Consider the following 20,681-nt stretch of genomic DNA (forward strand, 5'->3'; position numbering starts at 1 on the left):
TTTAAATGATGGAACCTATAGTAAGAAGTACCACCCAATGTTCTGCTTTCTATCCTTTATCCATGGATCTGATGAGTTGCAACCTAAGATTGGATCTGTTGTTCTTTAAATGTTGGATACACGAAGTAGAAGTAATTACCAATCTTTCTATTCTTTCTAAATCCCTCCATGGATCTGCTCTAATGCAGCCCAAAATTGGGACTTTTTTCCTTTTAAATAGTGAATACTCTAGCCAGAAGCATTTTCCAATAAATCTATTTCTGTATCCATGGATCTGTAAATGTTGCCAAAACTGGGAATGCTGGATACTCCACCGATGGCTTGCCTTTCAATCTCTCTATCTATGGATCTATGTATTAGATGAAACCTCAAATGGGGAAATTTTGCTTTAAATGTATACTCTAGTACTTACCTATCTATCTATTCATCTATCATACATTTATCAATCTATGGATCTGAATAAATGAAGCATGAAACTGATTGTAATGTGGGATAATCTAGATAGAAGTAGCTGCCTATCTATCTATCTATCTATCTATCTATCTATCTATCTATCTATCTATCTATCTATCTATCTATCTCCATGTATTCTACATATGGCTGCATTGCCTGGGATCTCTCGCCATGCCAGTGTATTGTAATGGATACCATACATGTGCCATCATTATGCCGTGGCATCCCTGGTTTCCTATATATATGTTTGGTGAACTTGCCTGCCATAAAGTTGCTGTAGAACCTTTGGCTTCTCTCTCGCACACAAGGAGTTCTATGGTTTTGAATGCTGATCACGTTCACCCTCCTCTCTCCCCTTATTCCCCTCTTTTTGTATAAATTGAGCCCCATTGTTCTCTTTTGTAGCTCCAATCTACCTTATAAGAATCTAGATGGATGTAGATTGCTTCACAGCAGATTGCAGGAGGTGGAATGCAGGATTTTTTTTTTCTTTACTAAATCAAGGGAAATTTAAGATGGGTACAGATTTGTGCAAAAAAATGTCACCAAGGAGAATTACATCATCACCGATCAGATGCAAAGAGACTTTTAAATCCCAACTAGCTATTGTGGCTTCCAAAAATCTCAGATAAAAGTGTGAATCGATTCACAGATATAAGCGATGACTTTCTATATATATGTGTATTTATCTGTGCAGGGATTTTAGCATGGAGCTGCAACTGTACCAATGATTGATGGATTGTACATACCTCCTATGACTTTCACTATATGGTCCACAGTATCTGAATTGTTCTGCAACATTCTTGTGTTAAACATATTGATTAGAGCTGGGGAACTAGTTAGAAACCCCTGATATGATGGGGGTTATTTTCACTCATTTGTCAGCACATCATCAGAATTGTATAAATGTGACAAATTATCAATATGTTGATAGAAAATCTAGAACCATTTCATTCATTTATCTATTAGCAGAACAGTGCCATTTGTCCACAATGCCATGTGAATAAAACAAATCCATACATTTATATTTATTTACAAATATTGACATATGTTAGAGAAATATTTGAACAGTATAATGCAAGCTTTGATGTAACGTTCCTTATTTCTGTGTAGCATTCCAAGATGGTTCTCAATCATAGACTATTGTGCTGCATTTCCCGTCCATGTCACTCACGGTATACCCGCTCTTTTCTTTCAGTTACCCTCTTGGATTCCAGGTCTGTGCAGGGAGAGCTTGGCTGGATTGCCAGTCCAGTAGAAGGAGGGGTAAGTCCTCGATTTGGTACAATTAGGGGGTTTAATGGGATGATTGGCCCTCTTTGCTATTCAGAAAGGCTCATTTTTGGTTGATTGTGCAGAGAGGCCTAATACATCAGTGGCCCTCCGTATCAATTACCTTTTGTGGGCCTGAAACCTAATATTTTAGGGGAATAGTCATTATAGATTGATTGACAACTAAAAGTAAAAAAAAAATGTAAATTGTTTTCTTTTTAGGAAAAAATAAGATAAAAGTGAATAGAGGCCTGAAATTGGTAATTGAATACCTTTTGTAAAGCTATGGGAATTTGTTACTATTTGTTCCTTATAATTGTGGGGAACCAATAGCCAATAAAGGAGGGAGCAAGGGTTTCCTGCAACCTATAGTAACCAATCAGCTTCCAGGATTGTTACATTCAGCTGATCTTTGCTAAAAAAACAAACACATTATCTGTATATTTCGTAGCTGCGGAAATACAATTACTCAGCTAGAGGAATATTTTTTTTACAATATACTTTGGTTTTATTCAGTTTGCCAAGCATTCTTTAGTGATAAAAATACCTTGGCAGCATCTACGTTAGCTATTTAACCTATATATCAGTGAGCAGAACAAAGTTTAATAATGGTAAGCATACTCATGAAATGCCATGGTATTTGGAGAGCTTTTATCTCTGCTTTATAGCAAAGCATGGAAAATGTACAGCTTGCTAACACGGGCAATTTCAGGGCATGCACATATATTTTATACAGGGCACGGAAGATCCTATAACATGAAGCATTGGCTTCGTTGTTACATTTTAAGGATAACATTACCTGGAACAGGCAGTGATACAGAAGAAGACACCTATGCATGAAATATTCAGTCTTGAGATGTGACTCTGGGCCTAGATTGTGATAGAAATAGTCTAAAAATAAGAATAAAATATATAACCAGCTCTAGTTTCCTATTGATTTTAGTATATCACATGATCCCTTAATAGTCATAGCAGATGCCAGTGGCAGACTGGCACCCGAAAGCGGCTTATATTTACATCAGACTGCTGCAGTAATCAGAATGCATCACTTTTTTTTACCCTATGGAACTTTTGTTCAGACGCAGCCGATCCTATTCCCACACAGGGGCAATACAATGGGACAATCGCTCATTCTGTTTACCAAGGGCTAGAAGTATCGTGGAAAGAGTCTAACAATGTCGCTTGGGTTGACCTTGAAGAACATAATACATGCTAAAATCTATTAATACCATGCACAAAGTATTCTAGAATTGTTTAATTGGCCCACATTTTTTAAAATAGGGTTGCTGTATTTTATATTAGTGAAACATAAACCTTGGATAGTCTAATGCTTTACAAATCTGCACTTTGGTTTATATAACTTATTAGTAAGGCCTCATAGTTTGCATGCATAAAGAATGTTTTCTTGTTTTATCCAGGAAATTTTATATTTCAACTTGAAGTCATCAAGCAGAGCTACTACAAATTTTACTTTAACCTGCACTGATGCTTGTCACATATTGGCATATTCAGCATCCCACAGACAAATCCTTTATTTCTGCTTATATTACACTCTGTGTTTTGCAATCTTTTCTTATAAATAGACATATAAGTTTGACATTGACTTATAAATTGACATAATATGAATGTCTTGCATTACCGGTAATATTGAGAGTGTCAGGGCTGCAGTAATGTTTATGTGACGCTGATTTCACTTGCCACTTTCCTGTCTCCCTACGGACATGACAGTTTTCTCCAAGCCCAGCAGACGCATGCATGCTATTTTTATACTGCTGGTGAAAAATTTAATAGTACATGGACAGACAGGGATCCTCAGAAGATTGCATCTTCTTTTACAATGTACATTCAGGCTACTTCTTTGATCTGCACCATATTTTATTATGAAGTTTAGCAGATCTAAATAGGAGACATTTTACTTAGTAGGTATTAATTGTACAGTGCTGCATATTTTGTTAGTGCTTTATAAATTCAAATATATGAGACACACATTTACATACAGTGTACAAAATCTCTGTATGGAAGTAAATCCAGCTGATGACATGTAGATATAGTGGTAGTTCAGGTACATTCAGCTTGTGTGAATATGACCTTATTTGAATTGCACAGATTGGTTGATAAGAACAGCTAAGGTTTTTATAGCTTGATTTTCTTACTGCCTCTGGTAAATGTCATATCCGCTCTGTGACCAACAGGAGGCAGTATTGAAAGATTTGGTTGCCAGCTGAACTGCTTGCATCTGTCTAGGGGTATAGTATTAGGTTAAAAATTGAATTTTTGTTTAAATATATTTTTTTATGTGACAGTACTTGTCTGATATTGCTTTGATTCCAAAAGCTGTGCTTCATTTACCTCTGTAGCCTAGCATAAAAAATTAATAATATAGTCTTTTTTAAAGTACATATTTAGAATCACTAAATATGTTTGTGATGCAACCAGTAACAACTAGAACTTATCATTTACAGATAAGCCTTTTTATAAATTAGTGGGCATTACACATCATCACTGATCTATGCTGTGCTTTGTATTATGTGGTTTACATATATCACAATAGTCAATTGCAGGTGCTAATCAAGGTGGGAAAGCTATATTTAGATTTTTTTGTTTTATTACAGTGGGAAGAAGTGAGTATCATGGATGAGAAAAACACTCCTATACGAACCTATCAGGTTTGCAACGTAATGGAATCAAGCCAGAACAACTGGTTACGGACTGACTGGATCCCCCGAAGTGGGGCACAGAGGGTGTATGTTGAGATTAAGTTCACCCTAAGAGACTGTAATAGTTTACCTGGCGTGATGGGAACTTGCAAGGAGACCTTTAATCTGTACTATTATGAATCAAACAGTGATAAGGAACGTTTTATCCGGGAAACCCAGTTTGTGAAAATTGACACTATAGCTGCTGATGAAAGCTTCACCCAGGTGGACATTGGAGACCGAATAATGAAGCTCAACACAGAGGTCAGGGATGTAGGTCCACTCAGCAAGAAAGGATTCTACCTGGCCTTTCAGGATGTGGGAGCTTGCATCGCTCTTGTGTCTGTCCGTGTTTTCTACAAGAAGTGTCCATTAACTGTTCGGAACCTGGCCCAGTTTCCTGATACCATCACAGGTTCTGACACCTCCTCACTGGTGGAAGTTAGGGGATCTTGCGTCAATAACTCAGAGGAGAAAGATGTGCCTAAAATGTACTGTGGAGCTGATGGCGAGTGGCTGGTGCCTATTGGGAACTGTCTGTGTAATGCCGGGTATGAAGAGCGCAATGGGGGCTGTCAAGGTAAGCGCCTAAACTGTATGTTTTCATCTGGTGTATATTAGTGTAATTGAAAGTGCCATAAGATGAATGGAAACAAGCCATTAATTAGCAGGTCCCTTGGGAGGGCTGTTGACAGAAGGGTTGCACACACAAGGCCAAGAGGTCCAGGTGGCAGGGCTGGCACAAGGCATAACTCGAACAAATGGCATGGCAGAAGGCAGGGAGACATATTCAGAGGCTGCTTCTGCACAGATGACAGTGAATTCACCATCCTATAGGACTAGAATGGCAAAAGGGTAATCTAGGAACCCAGTATCATATACTATTCGCTGCATCATCTTCTCCTAGTTTACTTAGTTTTCAAGAGGCAGCACTGTAATCTACCTTTAATGGAAAATATTTTAATAAATTTCACCAATGTTAAAAGTTTATGGAATTTTTATTACTCCAAATGTTAAACAGAGATATAAAACATTTGCTTAGGACACCCACTCCATAACTGACCACCTCAAACATTGATTTTGTATATTAGAATACCACATTCCAAATGATTTTTAAAAGAATTTACTGTTGGTATGTGAACTATGCGAAACTTGAGGGTTGTAGAATGATACATACGGTCTTGTTATAATAAACTTTCTACAAACAGAGAAATTTCAAAAATATGTTTGTGTGGGATTAATAAATGATTACTTTTTTGTAAATGTTTAAACGATAATCATTTCCAGAAGCTGGGGATAGTAGGATAGAGGAGAATAGCCTTAGTGACTTTGGTTGTGGCCTTTATGTGCACATATTTGTAATTGTGTATATGTGTGCAGAGCACAGTAGCCTCCTGTGTATGTCATACACCTGAAAAGGCCCTTGTCTCAGCTCACAGCAATATGTATCTTGGCTCCAGGGCAGCTCTGTACTGAAGTCTAGACACTTGCACAAGGCCTTGTTTTATGGCTTCCAGTGCTGGACCTGTCTAAGAGCACGGCAATCCATTTCCTATTCTGTTTTCTCTGTGGTAAATTAGGTTGCATTGTTTTTGGCACAGTGGCTGGCAGCTCACACCAGTGGTTGCTGTTCCTTGAGAGACCTAACCTTGGCTTGTGGCTTTAGGATGGCGCAACTTTATTTTCTTAAAATGACACCGGAATAAATAAATCCTTCTTTTGGCCAAGTTACTGACTGGTAAAGAGAATGGATCTTTCTAAGAAGCAACAGGTTGTCTGTGGTCTGTTTAACAGAAAAAACTGTGCAGGCTCTTATGAGCTTTGGCACTCCTTTGTGGCCCAAAGCACCATAATCCTCTCACAGGTCTTTCAGCAAATTACTTCGGGTTCAGCTCTTCTGTGAGGGATTTATGGCACCAGCCTCAAATTGATCCAGGCTGCAAAGGCTTTGTCAGATGGTGTCCTGCGGAAAGAGATAATTAGTGGGCACATGAAAGTGAGGAGGCCAATTAAAGTGTAATATATATATATATGTATGTAGATATATATATATATATATATATATATATGTATGTAGATATATATATATATATATATATATGTAAATGTATGTTTAATAGACATGCATCATGATGATTAATGGATTCCAACTTCACAATTTTTTTTTTTGTTCTTGCATTACATCTCATGGGGTCGGCATCTGGCATACCATCCACCATTTGGCTGGCTGTCCACCATTGCTGACCTAGCAGATACACTCATTCATGTCAAGCTTCTTTTCTAAATATTAAATTTACTCCATTCATGAAGTCTGTTGGGATCAACCTCTTCAGTGTCCAGTTTGGACTCAGTTCTTATAGAAATAAGAGCTTTGGGTGTGGATTTGAGGAGAATTAATTGCCCCTTTGAGAGGATAAGAAAGATGCACCAGCCTGGAGGTTGTGACCCCTGCCAGCAGGTTGTTCCTTGATTGTCCTTAGGAGGTTGGATCCTAGCAGACTGAAGACAAGAGGGAGGTTCTTGGGTCACTCAATCCCTCATCTATCTTTCTCTTGTCATTCCCTAGTCACAGGCCAAGATTGATTAAGATCTTCAGTTTGACAAAGACCTGCTGAGTGTCAATGGACAAGGGTCAGGGACAGGGAATCTCCAACCTGAAGGCTTTTCAAAGGAACTCCATTGGCCCAGGATAGTCAGCAATAGTCAGCAATACATTGATTTCTTGATTGATTGATTGATTGAGGTCACTCATCCTTTTCCCAGGTGATTGAGAAGATAATCGTCATGTTTGGTGCAATTATCCTTATAAATAGTAATCATTTAAATGTCCTGTACACACCTACATAAAATACATGCACAACAAGCAGTTATGGTAATTAGAAACATCTATGAATTATATTGTTATATTTAGAAGTTTAGAGGCTGGTCATGCAGTCTGCGACTCAGGTTACTAAAAGTGTTTTTAAAATGTATAACTCAATGCTTTTAGTCATGGTAATGATATCTGCCAACTTACTCATGCACATTGTTTTGTTTTACATTGAAATTTGTATTTGTTAGATACATACTATACCTAATGTTCAGAATTGGGGTATTAGGCCTTCCCACATGTAGCATACTATTAGTAGGAATAACTTGGTTTATCCCAACATTTTTCTTGGGCAGGTTTAAAGGTTCTAAGGAAGACTCTGGTTGTTTATAGCCTATATCTTCAGTTTGTTATTCTCACATTGTAGAACACTGCAGTGAAATCAAAGGAAAATTAGACTATATTATTATGTATATGTTAATACATATGTTTCTGACAACTGATTGAAGGATACTTTTTCCTTGACCAAATTCTTAAAAAAAAATGTCCTCTGAAGTAATCAAATTCTAGCAATCATACCCCCATTGCAGTGTTGAGCAAGTTTAATGAAAACGTAGATACTTTCTTTGTCTCCATTATACTGACCCCCAGTAGCTTATGTGCCTGGCAAATAAAATTTCCTTCCTCAGTTGCCTAGTTGTATTCCCCACATTTTTCAAAAGAGCAGCAGGTGAATAAAATTCAGATTTGCAAACAACAATTTGCATAACTACTTGTTCACATCATGAATATTTACAAGTCTTATCTCCCTACTCCTAATGCTGCCTGGGAAACCATGTTTGCTTGCTAGGAAGTATGTCCTCCTGCTTTCCACTCTTCCGCTCGCTCTCATGAATGGAGATTGTCAGCTGTTTTTGGAGCATCTTTTATTCTTCTGCTGCATTTCTCATTTACATATTATATAGGATTCCTTGTATGTTACACAGACAGCTTCCTCCCACTACTTCATATCTGAACGTTTCCATTTCTGAAAGGGGATGATAATATTATAAGGCCGGAACCTTTTTCTGTACTTTCTGAAGACCTGCTTGCCTGTGATCTGATGCAAATATATTCTTTCCCTTTTTCTCCCCTAAGTTCAGTACCAAGGGGTCCTCCCTGCTCTTTTTGTTTCCCATTACAACCCACCTCCTGTGAGGGGGCTCACAATGGACTGTACCTAGTGTTACTGCTTTATATTTTGCTTTACAGGCCTTCACGACTTTGTCAGGGGATTTTCTATGGCAGGAGGGAGGATTGTGGGGGTTTGCATTTATTCACTTTTTAATAAGAGGCTATCCGCAGGATAAACAGTAATTAGAACGCCAAACAGGCTCGCTGAGGCGATCTAAGTTTTTTATTCCTATCAGTGTGAAGTCCTGGCTCATGGTTTTAGAGCAGTGGAAATATAGGAAGGTTTAAAAGGTAGGTTAAAATATAGGAAGGTTAAAAGTACTGGCACAACTGGGCGCCCCACTTTGGCCTTGGGATGGAATACATATTCATGATGATTTTTTTACCTCCTAAACTTACATCAACGTGTTTTGATGGCAATAAATTGCCTGGTTTACCCTCGCTGCACAACATACACATAAATGATGTCAGCATGACTCATGTGTGACATGAGGATTCCTTGCTTCCTACAGAAATATATTTAGGATCAGTTGATTTGTATCCCCTCCTGCTATATTTTTTGGCATGCATGCCTGTTGGGAACATTTACCATATCCATATTACTCAGCACACTATTTGGGAACCCTAGAAGTTGGCACATATTGCCGAGACTAGTAGTTCCTGACCTTTGAAGGCCATAAGATGCCTATTGACTCACCTTTGGTCATACATATATATATTAGTTGAAAAACATACAATATTTATGTTTTTAGGCTTTGTAGCTTGTTGTTTTACACAAGCTCCAAATGAGCAGGCAATTAATCCAGGTTTTTCAAACATCTCCAACCATTTTGCTGCTATAGTGACCCTCATTTTGGAATCCCTGGAAACATCATAATATTAATATAGTGCAGATCTGATTACTTTCCATAGTCAGGGCATTGGTTATGGGCTGGGTGGTGCCGTTAACCTAATGAATTTTCCAACATATATTTTTAGAACAGGTAGATGTAAAGAAGCCTTACTCTCCAGGGACAGCAAACGGGGAATTATATTACCAGCTTTCAGCAGTTTTGCTTTGTGGCAGGTTTAGAAGGGATTTTCCAGTGTCCCACGGGCACCCCCAAGGCTAATCCACCCCTCCTCATACAATTTGTTTCCCGTTCAAGTTTACTCTGTGTCTGAGCAGCAATGGTGAAAAATAAAACAGACTTCATCAACTATTGAAACTTCGTCTCCTTTTCGAAGTGTGCCAGCAATGGACCAAAACGAGCAGGACCATTGCAAATAAATTAGCATGTCAATGCTTCCCTTGAATCAATACTCTTTCTGTTTTCCTGTGCCTCTCTTTTTTTAATCACCCCCATCTGCTTTCTGTTTTTGGCATTCTCTTTTCTCTGCTGTGCCACCTTCACCCTCGCCGCAGATTTCTGGCACTGGATACTGGAAGAAATGTGTCCAGATGATCTGTCTGTGCTTGGAAAAGAGGATGTCATTTTTATTTTAATTCAACAAGCTTCCCAAGAACCAGAAACCTAGAGAGCAATCAAATGAGAACATTGTGGAATAAATATTGTTTCTCCTTCCAGTACATAAATCAATAAGGTGAAGACTTGCCTGGCAAAACAGGGTTGTGTTATGATTTATAGTGGGGACTGTGTATTATAGTTAACGATTTCCAGACAAAAAAGCTTAAACTGGCTGCATAGGCATAATTAGGCTGTGTAGGGGTTAACATTAATGTGAGCAAGAATAGACCTTTTTATTGGTTACAGTGGCATTTATGCATGCTTACTTAAAGTGTTTTTCCCTTTTTTTGTGATTGTTCCTTTATGAACAATCTGCTCTTGCACAAGCATTTTCATGTGTAGTATTAAAGGGAATAAAAACATGCCTGCCAGAATGTGCAGCCAGATTCTCCACCTAATCTGCTGCATAGATCCATACAGCTGGCTGAGAGTAAAAGACCTGCAGCACAGTGTTAGGTTATACAACTGCTATTTTTTTCCCTTTGACATCTACCGTATGTGTTCATGACAGCATGGCCACATAGAAGTATGTTATACTGTACACTGCCGAGTGGTGGGGTTTAGCATACATTTCAATAAATGTTCCTGGAAGGATTATTGGCTTCTTTTATAAGCTATCTCAATATTTTTGTAGTTTGGAGACAAACTGTGTCTGAATTTGGCAGAAGGCAATAACGGCATCCAAGTCATAGCCCTCATCTTAACCTCTAGATTTTTAGTAAGATTCTGTGATCCTTGGGTAATCAGCAGGTTGTTGCCAGAAGAATAAGCCATTTTTGTTTATCCATGCATGTGAGGTGTCCGGTGATTCAGAGCCTGGAATCCTGGGTGGAGGGTGTAACAGGCTGAGAAGGGTGGCTCCATATTGCACCACCTTTGACGCTGAGCTTTTAATATTTTGTAGAAGAGTCTTCCCTTGTTCTCATACTGCAGATTAAGTACATGGTTTGTGTTGTAGAAACACAAAAACTACTTCCTTCCTCTGTATTTGTGTTACTCTTCCTATTACTGCTAGTTGGCTCCTTGCTGATAAGAATTCCTTGCTATTTTTTAGCACTCAGGCCCTCCTGGGAGATCTCACAATTCATTACATGTTTGTCTCCTGTTTAAATGGATTATGGGAACAACAACAAAATTCATGCAACAATTGTTGCTAATATAATACGCACGTAATCCAAACACATGGACACATTGCTTTCTAAACTAAGCTCTGAATTCCATAAACTTTTTTCGAGAAATTATAATCTAGATGATTATGATCAAAAATAACTGCTTTATATTTTCCTTGTAGTGTAATTAGTTTAGAAAAAAAATGAAATTTGTCTATATATATCAGGATTGGTTAGCTTGCATAATTTTTGATCTTCTTCAAAACAAATGAATGGAGGCATCTGGTTGGCTTGTGTGGGTCCTGATACCAAGCTAGTCAGAGGTGCATATATTTTGTTTTGCAGAGTGGGCAAAATACTCCATTTCCTAGTCCCTCCAATACACAGGTGGGGGAAAATAGTGAGGGAGAAGGTCTTTACGTTTTTATGACTATCTCTTTAGTGGCTTCTGTGCTATTTAACCTACAAAATGGCTACATGTATGGAATAATTAGGACAACTACATATGTGTGTGTCACAACGGGTGCCTGGCCCTGTATGGACAAACATGACTGCCCTATTGTCAAATAATTAGACTGAATGGTAATGGGTCTGTACTCAGTGGAAACTGGGTTACATAGAGGAACAGGTGCTAAGCTAAAATCATAAATCAAGACAAAAAGAAAAATAGCCAGAAAGTGCTATTTGTCAGCCCAAGGGTAGGTCACAGTCATAATAGGAATATTATCTTCTACTTGTCTTTCAAACATGTTCCGTTCAATGGCCCTGTCTGCTCCATTTATGATACAAAGTCTGCTTTGCACTGCTCAGGTTACATCTATATATAGGGAGCTCAGACCATTATCCTTATGTTGTAGTGTACCAGTAAATGGAAAACTGGTCTGCTATATGTAAAACAGCTTCAGGGTAATGGAGGACATGGTGATATTAAAGTGAATGCTTCACAAGTGGTCATTTTCTCTTACAAAACTTGCAAATTAAATCCAGCGGCTGTTATATTGACCTGCCATTAATAATGCTAGTTTTCGTGTCTCTGGCCTAAATCCTCACAGTTAGTGACCAAGAAAAAGCATGGGGCCAGTTAACTGTTCATTGAAATACATCAAGGACGGTGAAGGCAAAGTAGAAACAAAGGCCAATAAAAATAATCTAATGCTAACTGGATAGGAAGAGATATTCCATGGAACGTAAGCAAATTTTGTGAAAATAATTCATTTACCACTCTAAGGTATATTCGTATTTACAAACTCAAGCTGTATCAGACTATTCTTGTTATATTTATATATTATCTTTATTATATTTCTATATTGATGCATTGTGTGGTCTTTATATCAGTAATTTCCTCCACCCTCTAACTCTTGGACACATTTGTGGTGAAGCTGCATAGAACTTGTGTTGTAACTGGGCACATTAGTTGTATAGAGCTTTCTTCTGCTTGGCTGCACTCATAAAAGCTTGTAGTTCTCTTATTTCTGTGAAAATGGCATCTGTCACCTATGATTGGTATTGGCTGACTTCTGTCCTTGGAGAGACTGCAACATTAAATCCTCCCAGGGTTCTCTGCCCCCTTGTTTCATGCCTGAGAAACTGCTGCTTCATTATCTGCCTGGTTGTACAGAGGTTGATTTACACAGCGCCCAGTTCCGAGGGTCGCACCAAGCTCGTTAATAACCCTGTGAACTGAGACGATAACATGTCTGCAGCCAGGTCTTCTCTCTGCATAGGAAATGAGAGTGTAGAAGGATGAGGAATGTACCTGTGTGCTGTCCTGGCACTATGCCCTGTCTCAGGGCAAGGGATTCCTCTACAAAGCCACATTTCTATCCAGTGCTTATCATTATTGTGCTCAGATAAGAAGGAATTCACACTGATGTTAGGAGTTCCTCATATCTTAATGTACTGTGAGATGTATAATCAATACTAAGCCACATTAACTGAAATTACAGCTTGTTCCAACGCACAATACCGTGCCGTACTGAGAATTCCGGGATTTCATACAATCTTTATTCAGATTGATTGACTATTATAACACGCCATTCAAGCAATGCTCTTTGTGTCGTTTAAGAGCTATTTTTTTTACTACCTGGAAAACCGCAGAGATGCCAAGCTGAGCCATTTTATCATAGCAGCCATTGGTCTAACCTGTTCTCTTACTTTTACCCAATTTACATTTCCTCAATGAATTATTTATTTATAACAGTCCTTTCACATCAATTCATTAGTTGCATTCAGGTTTACAAAAGAGGTAAATATTGAACTGGACAATGAAGTAGGTTGTGTTGGCATGTCTGATATCGATTGGTGGTTTCAATATTAAATGCAGCAAAATAATAGAAGCCAACCAGAGGATTATTGCTTGTTTCGTTTATGAAGGACTTTAATTATATTCAACATTTGTCTGCATGTTTTCATCTCTGTATAAAGAATACATTGTGGCCGCAGAAGGCCTTCTCTTACTATCCATATAACAGGTCATCGGCCCCATTATGATCCTTGGTATATTGTTTGATGATAGGGTTAGAAAGGGCAGGTTAATATATGTTGAAGGCTGACATTTTTTTAGAAATATAATTACTTAGTCAAGAGACATCATTTGATTAAAACACTAACTAATACTAATACTGTGTAAGCCTATTCATTATAGTCTTTAAACCTAGGAGGATACATTGGGTTCTAGTCCTTCCCCAATATATCAGGATAAAAAACAGATACTTTCTCTGTGCTTGTATACTCTATGCCATAAAGTCATACAAAAGTTATTAGGTCAACTTTACTGTCGGCATTCCTGAACACCTAATTTTTACAATAATCTGCATTTTATAGTGCAAAAGCTGAGTCACAGGATGCAACCTGCTCTACTGCATTTCATCTTCTTGTCATGAGCTGGTGTGACATACAGGCATCTATACTACCTTAAAGTGCCCACTCATAACATTACAATATTAGGGTACAGGTTGCTGTAGATTCGTTTCAGAGCTACATTATGGTAACATGGACATTTATTCACATTTCACATCCCCCTTACACAGAGGACAGAAGCAAGTTACAAATAGCTTTTTAGAACAAATGGTTGAGGCATTTCACAGTCCCCATAAAAATGTCAGCAGGACACACAACCCTTTGAAATATATTAGACTGATTTTTCTTTTCTTATTATGGAAGACCACCCATTTGAGCTAAACCAGGCAAAGGGTGGGCAGGAAATGTTATAATCTATCATGGCTACTATGTCTTCCCATAGCTAGTGTCATGCACAGAGAAAAATAGGAGCAATGGGTGGAAAGAGGTACTGGGGTCAGTTCTAGTATTTTGGGCACAAAATTTAGGGTGGACCACAGGGGTAGCTTTTCCTTTTTCTCCAAAATAAAATGCACAATGCTAATTACAAAAGTGTGACGACTTAGAAAAGGGACTTCTGTGGGAACCAGAGGTCATTTCAGATTATTCTAATAATGTTGTTCGTTCTATTTGATATATATAATAAAAAAAGAAAGTTTTTGGATCAAATTTATCAGGAATAAATAAAATATAGAAAAATTCATATAAGCTTTTGACACGGAATGGTTGATAATAGACAAAAGTAACTTTTTTTTTTAGGTTTATTGGTCCTTAAGGTTAAAGAAGTCTCCATAGGTGGAAACAGCAATAATCCTTATATTATTCCAATTTTAAACCGCAGTATCATATTGGTTTCAGTATCCTATGTTGGTTTTGGAGAATCACAGAGGTAGTCAGATGCAGAACGGGTTAAGTTCAGCAAAGTGTTATTTACTGATGGAAAAATCAGTGGTGCCGAACCTAGAGAGAGAATTTTTTTTCCGGCTGTAGAGCTGGAAAACTTTGTTCTGCCAACGCTTTGCTAACAACAGCTGATTCCTACAGCTCTGACGATTGCGTCTTTTGAACAGATTGCTTAGTGAGGGCTGTACAGTTTGTTAGGAAGGGTTTTGAGCTGAGCTGATCTGATGTAACCTCATTTCTGCTGGGGCAATTTCAGTGCTATCCCACATACCATTTATGATACTGTATTGGCTCAGGACAGCTCTGTTTTTTTTATCATGGCTTAAAACAAAGCATTATTCTACTTACAGCTTTATATTATATTGGATGATTTCTGTCTATTATTAGGCATCTAGTAGGCCTTCTATTAAGGCTTTCCGGATCCAGTGGTGGACTATGCAGCTGCACAAAGGCTCTTACTTGGTGGTCCAGTTATACTAGATATGTGTCCAATGGTGCCGAATATACAAATATATAACAAATACAGTGACAAATGCTGATGATAAAACCTAATTATTTGTCCTTCTTCTTTATCAAGGTGGATATTGATACAGGCACTTTGCCAGAGTACTAACTTGCATGTAGGATTGCTGTGACCAATAAAATAAATGCAGTTATCATACAAAAAAAAACCAAGCGCAATCTCCAGGATTCTGTAGTATAGACATAACAAATTATTTAAAGCAATGACAGAGGACAGAGCGCTTGTTCCTCTCCCCAGGGGTGGTGATTCAGAGGAAAGGGCTTCAGATAACAGGATTAGCAGTTGTCACTCAGCAGTTCACCAATTAATTAGCGGGAAGCATGGGCACCCAAGAAATCTGCGCTGTCATTTTTTCCTTTGCTGCATACAGGACACTGTTAAACGCCTTCTATCAAACTGAGCTTTTCAAGCCTCTTAGAAATCAGATTCAGCTCTTGAAGGAGTTATGTAGTTTGGCATTTTCATTTTCTTGATCTCGGTGACAGCCTGCTAGCATCTAAAGTATTTCGGCTTTATGTCGTTTTTCTAAAATATAGTCACAAGCCAGCGACTGGTTTGTTCCTTAAGTTTGGTAAAATGTGTTTTTTTAAGTGTTGAATACATGTTTATCATTTGTATAAATCAAAGTGTGCATAATGCATCGATACTGTAACACAGAAGTCAAACGATTCCAAGAAAACTGAATATATAAATTGTTGGATTTAAAATTATGGAGCTTATCTCTGCCTGCACTTTCTGATTTGCATGGTGTTCATTTGGTACATTAGTTGCTAGTCTGTCAGATATATATGCATATATGTTTAATATTCATACAGTAAATGTGTCTTAAAAGGTATCATTTGTTTTAATGTTAAAGTCACCTACTGATAGACAACCAACCTCACCCTCAACCATTAGCTACTAATCGTGTCTTGGCAGCTGATGGCCCAAAATCTATTCCTGGTTTAAGTTCCATGTTCTGCTTAGGAGAAATTACTAGAATCTAAAGGGGGTTCACTATTGCAATTTCTGTAAAAAAAAAACCAAAAGGTCGAAAAGCAGTGAGATCCCACAAAAGATGGGAGAAGTCAATGAGAAATAAATATTCCTACAGTTGTTTAGTAAATCATAGCGATAACAACGAACATTAGGATAGAAGTCTGTTTATAATATATAGTTATTTTACCAATCATCTAAACTTTTTGCACTGTGTTAATAAATACGATGATACTTGATACCATGTAGATGTTAGGTTAAGCTGCCGGTCAAGCATTCATAAATTCTTTATGAGATACTTGGGCCTAAAAATTGAAAGGTCACTTCATTTGGGTGAATATGTGAGTGTGCATCCAGATTAGTCTGATCCATAGGGACAGGTCAGCGCGTTGTAGAATCCTTCTGTTGTTTTTGAACCCTTTTTCTCACCAGGCTTGATCCTAAACCTTAACCCGGTGCTGCTGCTCTGTCATCTGGGTTGTGGATCTTCTTTTGTTTGGTGATGAAAAAGAGGGAAGAAAACTCATCAAAGCTGTGCCAGATATATTGAATTTAGGGCTTGTATAGAACATGTGAACTAAGCTGGGGACAAAGAAGGATGGACCTAAAGCTCTGGCAATAACCCCTTTCCTCCTCCTCATTCCCCACAGTCTTACGCAGCAAATCCTCAGCAGAAAGGGCCGGGGACAAAAAAAAGGGACAGCATTAAGCACGCACCAAAGACTTTAATTTGTGACATAGAGAATAGGGATTTGGTGGGAGAATGTATTAACAGGACACAATAAAGGCCACAATAGCATCACACACACTTAATGAGTGTCCCTGTCACATGACAAGCAAGATCCATAAGCAAAGAACATCCTTTATTGGGTATACTCGTTGTAACATAACTTACAGCATTGACCACAACTACAACGCTCTGTTGGGGTTTCCATAGTTCACAACAGGAAACAAAGAAATATTCTGGCCAAGTTTTTAGCCAAAGACTGGTGATCAAAAAGATAGCAAATCTGTGTCGATAGAAGATTTTAAGTTCAATTATTATGATGATTAATATAATTAAAAGTTTTTTTAAAATATATTACATTTTCTCTCAGGGTGGACCAATCATGCTCACAGTGCATCCTTACTGGTGGATGGTGATGTCTAGCACCCAGTTTCACTTGTATGTATATTGGAAATGAGGAGGTGTTGGCGTCCCAAAAATAGTCACTCTAAAAAAAGTTCCACTTACAATGGTTTGTCCTATCGAAAATAAAAAAAATAAGATTTGGCTTTAGATATACATTGCTCCTTCCGCTAATTTACACATAATAAAAATACTGGCCAAACTGTATTTATTTTTGTAAAATCATGGCTATGTTTTGCCTAACTATCTGCTTTGCAGGCAGAAATAGTACGCTGACTTGCTCTAAAATGAAGCATATATTCCACGGGGCCATTTTGTTCCTTCTGAACATGCAAGCAGCAGTAAATATAGAGGCTGACTGTGTTCATTCAGCCGTATTTAAAATGTTGTCAGGTCCAAAGGAGGAAAGTGAGGCCTTCTCGCATACAGTTGCTGGCTGTACACAAGCTGTCTTTGTTTATCTTTGACGGTTGAATGACAGGCTCTCTCCACTGGGTTGGTATTCTGCGTGCAGGGGGATAAGGTTGTGTTTGATGTGGGGATAGGGGCCTGACCCAACCTCATCTGTCTGCCAAGCTGTGGTTTTTGACTCTTATCAATTTCTCCCATGGGTCAGTTTTCAAGAGAAGCTAATCAAACACCTAGCAAGTCATCAAGCACTAAGCAATGTACCGTGCATGTTCTGGATCAGGGGACCCTGATATTTTTCCAGGGGGCTGTACGGATAAACAATAGAGGTTGCCTGGCTCACTATTCATACTGAGTGAATCAAAATTCCAACAGACTCATATAAAAGTGATACTAGGGTATTTTGTTAAAAGAAGAGAAAAATAACTGGCTTTCCAACCAGCATCAGTCAGATTTTTTAAGCAGTGCATCTCCTTTTTTGTGGTGTGGTTATATTTTTATACCAGGACATGTTTAAAATATACCCCTGCAATAGTTTCTACTGATAAGTACTTTGGGTACTAATAAAAAGCTTTTATTTTATGTGTATTGGAATAGTTTATAATGTAGTGAATTAAGGAAGGGGCATAAGTCCACCTAAAAAAAGGATTGCTATCACTTGACTTTTTATGTTGTGTTTTTACTTTTCATTTTTTATTGAATTAACCCTTTTAAATGTCTCTTCCACAGCCTGTAAAGCTGGATATTACAAGGCCCTCTCATCGGATGCCTCATGTTCCAAATGTCCTCCGCACAGCTTTGCTCTTCGTGAAGGCTCTACCTCCTGCACATGTGATAGGGGCTATTTTCGAGCAGACAGTGACCCTGCATCCATGCCTTGCACTCGTAAGTCTCTTACTGCTTTAATCTTTTTAGGGAAAGTGAGACTGAAGTCATAATGTGTAGAATATTAGTTTCTTCTGTCATTTTAGTATTTGTCTTCTTTCTACAGTAGAATTCATACTCCCCCTATGAAAATATATCAGATACTTGACAGCAGCTGTCACATGCACAAGGGTATTGCTGTAGGTATCACCCGTCGTGCTCAGTGGGTTTATGTTGCACTAATCTCAGCACAGTTACGTGGTTCCCACAGCCCTGCTGACCCCTTAGCTTGGGCTCGGTATAAGGACGGTCATTGTCATATCAGCTGCTTTATGGTCCTGTGGAGCAAATGCCATGGACATATTCATTTTAGCAGAAATATTGCTATGAAGGTATTTCGCCCGGTCAACACTATCCATTTTTTATTGAACCAGCTGAATTTGTCACTTGCCTTTAGGTCATACATTCTAATTCAAACTTTGTTTTTTTTGGAGTCTGGGAATTCTTAGCTATAACAAAAAATTGTAACACAAACCTTTATCATGCTCAGATGTGCGTGTTCTTTTATCAATGATATGCCTTATGCTTTAACTAAAAATAGTTCCCTGTAACTGGTAAACAGATTGGGTTTCAAGAATAAAGCAATGCAAAGTTCATTGACAATGATCAAGTGCAGAAACTCATAGAAGCCATTCAGATCTCAGTTACTATAAGTTGTTACATTAAACAGTAACACACATTTTCACATTTTCTAATAGGGCCTTATGTATTGAATAAGTCAGTAATTATTTTTGTGAATCTACATATTCATTGACTCAGGAGTGCTAATGTTTAATAATGAACGTAGAGCAAGGCCATGAAATATCCATAAATGGCCAAAATGTAAATCACTTTTTGTCTTTACAATAGTTGTTGTTTATGTTAATGACATTAGTTTTTAAATTGATCCCATTGTAATACCTACTTTGTATCAAACCTATACACAAGAGGACCAGAATAGAGAAAGCTTAGAAAAAAATGATTAATGTTCTATATCCTATATAGAGCCAGAAATATGTTACTGATTCTGTCCCTTTCATATTATTAAATCCGCGTGCCAGCAGTCTGTATCAGTTTCTTTGTTTTGTATTGTGTGCTTGGTCAGTAAATCCATCAGCTACATTCTTCTGCCACTGATGGAGTCTTTCCCATCTAATTTTTTTCCTTTGAATAATAAGATTTGATGTTCGGGCTGTTGCTTCTTCAAGAAATGATATTGTTTTTAAATGGCCATTGCACCCTATTAATCTCAGTGGCTTCCTCTAATGCATCTTGACAGTTATCCGCGTAATGAACTCTAATGAAATGACTGGTAGAACCTGCCTGTGAATTCCACTGCTGCCGCCGAGAGCCAGCTTGTTGAAATGTAAGGGCAGATTGAGAAACCCGGGCAACCTTCATTCGATCCCAAGGTCAAGGATGAAAGCAAGCATTTCTTGCTGGCTTCTGTGCGGTGAACGTCTCTCAGCGGGATTCATTCGTGCAGACGATATTTCTTCACTGCTGGAAGTATCTGCAGTGCAGGAATCCACAGCCATTCCAGTAGGAGAAGAGTTAAGGCTATATTACCCTAAATTCTCATCTCTTGCCATTCCTTTTGGTTTTTAACCTTCATCTGAAATTCTCTTTTCACTGCCTCTGAAGCACGTACAGAACAGCACAAAAGCAATTATCAGGGAATCTGCAATGCCTGGTATTTTCTCCAGGGGTGCCTGCATCACTGATTCAGCTGCAGCAAAATCCTAGGCAAGGATGGTGGTTAGCGGTGAAACAAAGCATAGTGCTTTTGCTTGTAGTGTACATTGGGTAGGAGACCGTAACTGAACGTGAAGTTTTATGTGTGCGCAGGATGATCTATGTTATGAACCGGCCTTATGACACAAAGGGGAACCTTTAAAAGCACTGAGGAATAACTCACGTCTTACAAATACGGAAAATATTTCCTTTTAAAAAGCTAACAGAGGGAAAATGGTAATTTTATT

The 20,681-nt window shown here is 38.2% G+C and overlaps 1 protein-coding gene across 1 annotated transcript in view; it reads left to right on the top strand.

Annotated features, from left to right (window-relative positions):
- The window catches only part of EPHA4 (EPH receptor A4), a gene marked incomplete at its 3' end in the record, with an annotated part of 51,316 nt that overhangs the window by 959 nt on the left and 29,676 nt on the right, over positions 1–20,681 (top strand). The window contains 3 exon segments of the mRNA XM_072407870.1: positions 1,652–1,719; positions 4,338–5,001; positions 18,526–18,681. Coding sequence (XP_072263971.1) covers positions 1,652–1,719; positions 4,338–5,001; positions 18,526–18,681 — 888 coding nt within the window.

The sequence above is a fragment of the Pyxicephalus adspersus genome, chromosome 4 (assembly GCF_032062135.1).
Source record: "Pyxicephalus adspersus chromosome 4, UCB_Pads_2.0, whole genome shotgun sequence".
In the NCBI taxonomy this organism is placed as follows: domain Eukaryota; kingdom Metazoa; phylum Chordata; class Amphibia; order Anura; family Pyxicephalidae; genus Pyxicephalus; species Pyxicephalus adspersus.